This window comes from Triticum urartu, chromosome 3A (assembly GCF_056163025.1).
Source record: "Triticum urartu cultivar PI428250 chromosome 3A, HENAU_Tu73, whole genome shotgun sequence".
Taxonomy (NCBI): domain Eukaryota; kingdom Viridiplantae; phylum Streptophyta; class Magnoliopsida; order Poales; family Poaceae; genus Triticum; species Triticum urartu.
In genome coordinates, this window is record NC_141875.1 from 735,841,752 (window position 1) to 735,851,441 (window position 9,690).

Consider the following 9,690-nt stretch of genomic DNA (forward strand, 5'->3'; position numbering starts at 1 on the left):
AAGAAAATAGAAACGAAAAGACAAACCCTTTATCTCAATTAACTCTGGATATTGCCTAGACTCTTGTAGGTACACACAAAACATTTGATTTGCTGCCTAGAGACAGCGTCCCTACTGAGCAACCCCTACTGAACACAGGATTAGGGTTCGTCGGGTTTTCATATCCACAGAACTGAAAAGGGGTGGGAAAAGAAACCGTATTTTAACTAGTTATTCATCCATTCATCCCTATCTAAAAAACAGATGATTAGCACAGAAAAAATAACTTAGTAGTCATTGTATATATGATTGTGCAAATAAAAACATTCTAATCTAGCACAAAAAATTAATTAGTAATGATCGATTCATGGTATCGGAAAACAAAAAAACACTGCAAAAATCACTGGAAAAAACAGATGGACACATAGAAGAGGTCACCATTTTTAAATCATTTTATCAAAAGAAGAAAAGTTTCAACAAAAGGGGGTTGATATAACCCTGAGCATTGTACAACTTTTGCTGAACATTCACAAGGACTTGTATACTATCCACACAAAACTAGCACAAGTCGTTCACAGATGCCATACTGCCAGGAGAACGCACAACACACAAGTGTACACTAAATACTATCCACACAAAACTAGCACAAGTCGTTCACAGATGCCATACTGCCAGGAGAACGCACAACACACAAGTGTACACTAAATCTCATCTACATGGGAATTAGCAAATCCGTGCTTACTAATATTTATAAATCAACATCATTCTAGTACTCAGGACATACTTTTCAAGACAAATATGTACATATGATTTTCAAATTTCCAATATAAATAATTATTCATAGTTAAAGTTTTAAAAGTTTGACTTGTGACATAAAGGGGTACTAACCTAGCTAGCTTGATCAATCACTCCACTGAAAAATACGAAGGTAAGGCGATCAAGGAGCAGCAACACATGCAGGCATGTGCAATCCATGTATATTCACTTTTATAATGAGAAAAATGAAAATCCAAGATTTTAGATCTATCTGTGCTGACGCCGACGTTGTGGTGGCTGCCCCTCCTTAATCAAGCTAACCTTGAGATGGCATCCATCCAAAACCAGTTCATTGAGAGCAGCAAGAGCATCTTCCAGATGGGAATGTGTCGTCTCTATGGTCACATGGCCAATACCCTGTGAGGCCCTGGTCTTCTTATAGCAAATCACCTCAGCATTGGACACTTTACCATGCTCGCTGAAAAAGAGCCGTAGCTGAGTGGTCTTCACCGTAAGAGGCAGATTGCGCACCAGCAATGTAAAACTGGGAACATGATGTCTCTCAACGTTAATGTTGTGTCGTCGAAGACTAGAAATTATTGGAGCTATCTGCTGCTTTGGTGACCCCTCACTGATTTCCTGGCGGAGAAAATCAAAGGCATATTAGCACATGTACGGTTGCATTTGCTTGATGTGATGATATGCTCAACATAAGGATTTTGTTATCGAAAAATAAATGTGAGAAGGCTTATGCAGAGTTCCGGGTTAAACTCTTGTACCGTGTATTAGCTTGATGCGACCATTACATCAATATAGTATATAATACTCCCTCCGTTTCAAATTCTTGTCTTAGATTTGGTCACGTTTTAGTGTTAGATACATTCATACCTAGACAATTCTTAGACAAGAAATTTGGGACGGAGGTAATAGGAGATTTCATATCATAAAATAAGTCCAACTTAAGAAATTCAAACACTTTTTAGCAATGTATAGGTAGTTAGGTACCTGAGGAGGAGTAATGATGGACTCGGGGTTGAACCACAGGCACATTTTGTAGTCCCAACATCGAGGCAGCCGCTGTACAAGCTCGGTCTTTCCGTCGATGAGGTTGCACCTGAACACGCCACGCTTCTCTTGTGTCAAGGCGCTATTATGGTGGTAGATAAAGTAGGCACACCCGCCGTGGCCGTTGGGCACCCGGCCTGCATCCACAACAAAGCTATGGCGCCTACCGAGGAACAGCACGCGGTCGGCGAGACTACGGCCATCCCTTCTCACCCATCTCATCTTCTCGAGTGCCGATGATTCGTACAACAGAGGCTCCTCAAGTGCCTGCACTGATACCTTGACGCTGAGAAGGCAGGGGTCAGGCCCCATGCGATACCTGTCATATTCCCGGGTCTTAACCGACACCCATAGAATCTCACCACGAGACTCAAGCACGTAGCTGTAATCGTATTTGTATGTGGATTCACCAAACCACACCTGCACCATAGGCGTCCCCTGGCTCTCAACAAGCTCATCGCGGGCCATATTGCTGTTTGGTGTGACAAGGCGCCATTGATCAGGCTTCATGACGACCAGGATCTTACCATCGTGGTATGTGACACACGACAGAACAGGTGGACGAGGTGACCAGCTCCAGGCGGGATGCTCGAGGGTCCTCTCGATGATTGTCCACTCTGCGTCGCCGGGGCGATGTAGAGCTGCCCTGAACGTGGCATTGGACCCGGCGCTGGAGATGCTGTAGAGAAGGGTTGCGCCGTCTTCGTAGATGACTCCGTGGGGATCGATATCCTTCCCCCACAGACCGAGGGATTGCGGGAGCTGAGGCAGGTGTGCGGCCGCTCCGGTGAGAGGGTCATGGAGACTAGGCCGGAGGCGTTCGATGGTCAGGCACCAGAGGGCGGTGCCGCCGGAGCTGGTCACCCAATTCCACCAGGCCGGCTCAGCCAGCAGCGGCTGCGAGCGGTAGTTGTAGCCGGAGAGGACGCATCTCATCTCGAGGCGCGTGGCGTCTTCCTCCACCGCTGCGACGAGCCAGGGCAGAAACTGGCCCGCCGCCGTCGTCGTCCGGGAGTCTCGCCATGGCTTACAGACGGCGTGGAAGCGGGCTAAGTCGACGGCGTCGTGCTGCAGGCGGCCAGAGATCTCGCGGGCCAGATCCGGCGGTAGATCAGACCAACTACCTGCGTCCATGGCGGCGTGATCTGGGAGCAGACGGGATGAGCCAGTTATAATAGTCCGGCGTCAATTCCTTTTTTTAGCAGCCTATCGGGTCAGATCGCCACGTTATAAAATCGCCCATAAGTTTGACCCAGGAACCGACATCTTCAAGGCTCGTACTAAGCGTCCTTTTTCTTTTTCTTTTTGAGCTTGAAGATCTGAGTTTAAACACGGACGAACACAATCCAGCGGAATACAAAACCAAGTTTTACCCAGTTCATTTGCATGACCCTCTAGCTAGACAATGAGCTACCCTAAACTCCTCACTGTTCGAAGCAGACCTTTCACTTCTTCCACCATCGGCCCGGGGTCTGGGTAATGATGTGGCAATTTGCGTGCTACCGGACATCCAGAAGAGGAGCAATTTGATAAAATGACACACTTTTCCTTGTACTTTGATCCAATGGCACGACTTTCTTTTTATTAGATTAAATAGCACACTTTTCATTCATAGCTGGATAAAATGGCACAAACTGAGTTTTTCCTTCTTTTCCAAGTCTGAGCCCACACGTCATAATACTTTGGACGAATTTGCCCTTCTGTCTGGTCAACCGGTTCCATTGAAACAGAGGAAAGGAGACTATGCCAAAAAAGATCAGAGGAGACGAATGACCCAGAGGAACGATCAAAACAGAGACGAACGATCCCGAGGAGACTCACAGGTTCCCTCCCATCCCGTCTCTCCCTTCATCTCTCTCTCTCTATTATATATCTCTCTCTCTCCTTCTAATTCGATTCAATAAGCATGTAAATTAAAGCTAAATTTCTTCAGGACCGGGCATCAATACAAGCTGAATTTCTTCACAGGAAAAAGCATCTGTAGCTTTTAGACAGCTGAACGGGCAATCAAAATTAAAAGCTAAATTCAGGCCAGCGGCATGAGTTTCATCAGGTAGACTGCTAAAGCTAGCACTACAGCGGCGAGCAGCTACAGCCAACTACAACTGCAAGCAGCTACGAACACGTGCTACAGTCAGGACTCGAACATGTCCAGCGAGGGACCTGGACTACGACGCGCTGCAGGGAACTTGAAGTGGCGGCACCCTTCTTCTCCTGCATGGGTGAGGGAGCGGCCGGAGCGTGGTGGACGGCGGCGCCCTTCTTCTCCGACACGCCAAGGGAGCGGTCGGAGTGCGGCGGACAGCAGAGCGTCCTCCACAGGAACGGGCGCGGCGCGGTGAGGTGGTGGCGCCGGGGAGTAGCGGCGAGGATTCATAGTTGTGGGGAAGAAGCACACCGAACCAGTAGCAGCGAGGATTCATAGCTGTGCTTGGCTCCGAACCAGTTGACCAAGAAGAAAGGGCAAAATAGTCCAAAATATTATGACTTGTGTGCTCAGACTTGAAAAAGGAAAAAAGACTCAGTTTGTGTCATTTTATCCAGCTATGAATCAAAAGTGTGTTGTTTAATCCAATAAAAAAAAGATATGCCATTGGATCAAAGTACGAGGAAAAGTGTGCCATTTTATCAAATTGCTCCTAGAAGAGATATTAATTCGAGATGCTCCTTTTTCATAGACACACCTCGACAATTATGTAGCTGGCTGTTTATGCAGGCGATTGAAGATGGATCACTGCGAAAAGAAAATGTCGGTCAAGGGATCTCGGACTTCTTGGATGAACCTGGTGGATGGAATGTTTATCAGCTTCAGAAACAATTTTGGGAAGTGTATGTGCCGCAAATACTGAAGATCCCCATGTCGCCTAGGAACCGAGAGGATTTTCTGGCATGGTTCTCAGAGCGACACGGGAAGGTTTTTTTTTTTTGAGAACGAAGGCTCGCGAAGAGTCCGGCTTTGAATTAACAAAGCCATCAACCGGCCAGGAATTACAGCAGACAACCCAACTTACAACGGTCAGAACGATACAACGGGGAACACTGAAAAGACTACTCACTACAACCTCCACAAGCCACAAACAGCTAGTAAAGGTCGAGCACTCCACACTAGGATCATATGTAGCAGAAACGGAGCAGCGCATCAGGACATAGCCGACCTTCGAGGATGGACCGTGCTCCAGGAACACTTAGAGAAGAAAGGAACCAACATCTTCCTTCTCAATCACCGAAGAGGGACCCTTCCCCCTCGCCTTGGCTCGTAGGCGCCGCACCGTCGGGATTTCGAGAAGCTCACCCTAGAGCTGGAAGAATGTCGCCCTCGCATCGCAAGGTGGACATGGGATGACCACATCGATTTGGGATATACCTCGCCGGCTGCTCCGCCATAGTTCATGCCCAACTAGTTGAAGACAAGCTTCAGGAATCGGACGACGCAGAGGAGGTAGCGCAATCCCTCACCTGCATAACCTCCCGACCGATCCCCGCACCCTTGACGACGCCTCCAGCAAGGTCACGGCGCGCAAGGCGCCGCCGCCGCCAAATCCGCCGGGGATATAGGTTTTCACTCGGGCAGGGGGATCGGGGTGGAGAGCCGGGGACCTCGGCTGCGCCCCCATGGAGGAAAGCAGCGCCCTTGGGCGTTGCCGCCGCCGGGCCGGCTGGACCGGCCAAGGTTTCCCCCGGTTCCCTGGCTGACCACCAACACGCACCAACGCCGGAGCCAGACGAAGCTAGCCCACCACGGAGGCGAGAGAGAGGCAGCAGGGGATAGGGATTTCACACCTCCAGATCTGACGCAGCAGAACACGCCGTGGCCGAATTCCACCAGCCACCCGCCGCCCGCACGGCCGGGCACGCTGGCCAGCACCCCCTGCGAACGCCGCCCACCGCCCGACGACGTCGCCTCTCCGGCAAGGGCCGCCGCCCAAGGAACCACAGGCCTCCAAGAGGGGGAGGAGCGCCGAGATCCCCGCCGCCACCTTCACCGGCGTCCGCGCGGGCTTCCCGGCGGCCGTCTCTGGTAGCGGCGAGGGGAAGGAAGGGGGTGGAGGGGGGGTGGCGGCGGCGGCGGAACCCTAGTCGCCCCCGAGTCGCCCAAGGGGACGACGCGGGGGCCGGGGGGGGGGGGGGGGGAGGGGGGATCTGAGATCTGACACGGGAAGTTCATTGTCAAGAGCTCTTACCACTTCCCTACTTCATAACATGATGAATCATACAAGGGTGGGGGTGTCGAGCACAAATCCAGAAGGTGAGCGATCTATCTGGAGTTGTATGTAGCGAGCTAAAGTTCTTCTAGAGATGAGGATTACCGCTTGGAAGGCAGCATCGGGTGCCCTTTCAACGAACCAACGTAAGGTGAACTGCCATTTATCAAAACAGGGATGTTGTCCGGTTTGTGGTCTGGAAAGTGAAGGTGCCTTCCACGCGCTAGTATCTTGAGCCAGGTGAGAAGCGTGTGGGAGAGGATGCGGTCCATATGGCCACTGCAACCTAATGATTTGCTTGTTGACAATGGTAAAGAATGGTTATGGCATGTGCTATCGAGTTGTACTGCTTAGATCGGGGATATGGTCAGACTGCTTATAACAAGGATTTACAGTTATATACTGACGTAGTTCATGGCAAGCTTATTCCACCTGTTGAGACTATGGCGGAGTTTTTGTTACTTACTACAAGTCACTAAATCGGCCAGGAACTATAGTGTGGAGGAGATCATCAACGGGAAAATGGAAGTGGGAGAGGAGAACCCATGTCAGGTTATGAAACATGCTTTGCCATCCCCTTCTTGCCCTCCGTTGCCAGGAAATTGGACAGCCTTGTCTGAAGACAAGTCCTTTTCAGTTCAGGAAAGCAAATGGGTGCTGGGAAGATCCTACGTCGGGAGGATAGCTCGGTAATTTTTGCTGCATACCGAGTCATTTTTAACTGTAACAATGCACTCGAGACGGAGATACATGCCCTGATGCAAGCCATGGCCATGGCTATTCAGCACACTGATGAACCAATGATGGTTCAATCAAATTCCTCAAAGGCGCTCTGAATTATATCAGCGATAATTTGTATTGTTCAGCATATGTGCATTTGGCAACAGAGAAAGACTCTTATGGAGGTTAGGGAGTTTATTCCATGGAAGATTACAGTATTGAACAAAAAATAGGGTAGCAAATCGTATGGAAAATTTATAGCCGTACCGAGTCGTGCATTGTGGTATGGATGAGGAGATGTCCTCCATGTTGTGAGAATCTAATGCCTTTCAATTGTAACCATGTTACTTTTGAATAAAGCTCCCATTTTCTGCGCAATTTTCTTTGCTGCATTATGGCAGGGATGATTGGCACAGCCGATTTCATGAACTGTGTAAGGGAATCTAATGATGTAGCTCATATGTTAGCAAAATTTGCCCATGATAATGGAATTTCTTGTAGTTGGGTCAATGAACCCCGGATTTCTGTGTTAGCTCTCTTAAGGCAACTCTAACCGATCCCTTATCCGGCCGTAAGGGAGTAATGGCTTTTTTATCCTCTAAATCGCACCTAGCCGATCCCTTATAACTGTTAGTTGAGTAAAAAAAAAATCCCCACTCTCTCTTCCTCTTCCCGCCTCCTCTTCTCTCCCCCTCCCCCCACCCCCACCACCGCGCCCCGCCGCTAACGCGACCCACACCCCGATCCGCTGCCCTCCCTCCTCACGATGGCCGGACGCGGTGGCTGCCGGTCCCCTCCGCCGATCCGCAGCGTGGATCCATGACGCAACACCCGCGGGTCATCATCCGCGGCTACTTCCTCGAGCCGCCGCGGCCCCATGCGGTTTGAGAACTTCCCGGACCTCCTTCCGCTGTGGCCGCCGAGTAGGACCTATTTGGGCGTTCGGCAGCGTTCGTGCAAGACGTGGGTGGCCGAAATCACCGACCGCGAGACCCACAAGTGGATATGGGTCGGCTCCATTCACACTGCCAAGCTCGCGTCCATGGAATACAACCGGTGGCAGGTCTGGTTGCACGGCCGCAACGTGAGGCTTAATTTTCCCATTGGCACGCGGCCGGTCGACCTCGATCCGCCGAAGCCGGGGGTTGGTGTCCACTCGGATGGCACGGGAGGACCGGGAGGCGCGGGAGCGCCTCAAGGCCGAGGCCGCCGCCGAGGCCTACATGGACGAGCTCCATCGGCAGTACATGGAGCTAGTGGAGGCGGAGCGGGCGATCTTCGCCATCAATGACAGCGAAGATATTGTCATCTCCGACGACGAGGGTGGCAACACGGGCGGCGAGGTGGGCGGCAACGATGAGATCGACGTCAAGGAGTGGTGGAGCGTCTTCCCTGACAACGACGACGACGGCACCGGCCCGGACCCGGCTCTCGTCGACGGTCACCTCACCCGGAAGGACTGGGTCGACCTCCACTTCGACGGCAAGTAGTTTAAGTTTAAATATATGTTTATTGTTCAGTTGCAAGAACTTTATGTGTTGGACTTATGTTTAAATGCATCATCGTTCGGTTCAAAATTGATCGAATTTGTGCAAATTTAATTTTACCGCACTAACTTTAGGGGATCGGCTAGGTGCGGTCAAATTTTAGTGGAGTATATATACTCCACTAAGAGTTTTACTCCGCTAACTTATAATAAGGGATCCGTTAGAGTCGCCGTTAGGAAAGATGCAGGAGTAGTATTTTTCCCAATCGAATAAGGGAAATGTTTACACCCGGTGCGCCGGCCGAACTTTGGGCCGGACGCGCGCGGGGCGTTCGATCATGGGGGCATCATGTGGCCAGAAGGGAGCGCGACCCCACCTTATCCCTTTGTTTTTTTACGTTGACTTTGGCTACTCGACGTACTCCCATCCTCTTGCTCCCCGCGTGCTTCCCCGTCAACCGTCGTTATCCCCGCCGTTCCCCTGCCCGACTAGACGCCGGCGAGCTGCTACCACACATGGCCAGAGTGCGAACTGGAGTGCTCGCCGGCGAGCTGCTACCACACATGGTCGGAGTACGAAGTGGAGATGCTCGCCGGCGAGCTGCTACCACACAAGGCCGGAGTACGATCAAACTGGAGTGCTCGCCGGCGAGATGCTACCCCCGCACACGGCATGCAAATCATAGCTGGCAAGGCAAAGCTGGAAGGTAACACTGGTGGCTTCGTATGAGGACGCCACACCAACGTTTCAACCGGCATCGCTATTTGCTAGAACCAGTGTCTTTTTTTGCTGGAACTAGACACATTTTTTGCTACCATCTTTTTTGATTTGCTAGACCACACCAAGTTTTGCTACCACCGTATTTCAATTTTACTGGAAACAGCCTAGTTTTTGCTACAATCGTCTTCTGGTTTTGCAAAGTCCGCCATTTTGGCGACCGGTGACAGCAGCTTCAGCCATTTTTGCTATAACCGTTTCAAATTTTTGCTACCACCGTCTTTGTGTTTTGATACATCCATTCGTGAGGCCATGGTGCATTTTTTACGACTGAGATGTGACCGGCGACGACGACCTCCCCCTGAAAGCTACAACCAGCTGAGCTAGAAGCTGCAACCGTCATCTCTTTTTGCTACTACCGGCGACGGATTTGCTACATTCATCACTGCGGGTCTGCGACCTACTAGGGTAGTGGCTTTTTTGTTGCAACCGTCTTAAGATTTTGCTACTACCGGCGGGATTTTTGCTACATCCATTATATGTGGGGGAAGACCGCGACCTGCAATGGCAACAGCGGCGAATTGGTGCAAACGGACATGGAAAAAAGCTTCAACCGGCCTAGTATAAGTTACAACCGATAGAGAAAAAAGCTTCAACAGACATGACAGAAAAGCTTCAACCCTCATGGAAAAGCTGGAAGCAGGTACGAAAAAAGCTTCAAGCGACCATGAAAAAAGCTTCAAGCTAGAGCCAGCAATGGCTAT

At 50.5% G+C, this 9,690-nt stretch overlaps 1 protein-coding gene across 1 annotated transcript; it reads right to left on the reverse strand.

The window, feature by feature from the left end:
• Positions 1 to 1,002: 1,002 nt before the first annotated feature.
• LOC147982441 (uncharacterized) lies at positions 1,003 to 2,946 on the reverse strand. Its single transcript, XM_087517335.1, has 2 exons — positions 1,741 to 2,946; positions 1,003 to 1,374 (listed from the first exon to the last, which is right to left on the reverse strand). The coding sequence occupies exons 1-2, from the start codon at positions 2,932 to 2,934 to the stop codon at positions 1,003 to 1,005; spliced, it is 1,566 nt and encodes a 521-aa protein (XP_087373461.1). The 5' UTR covers positions 2,935 to 2,946.
• Positions 2,947 to 9,690: the final 6,744 nt, after the last annotated feature.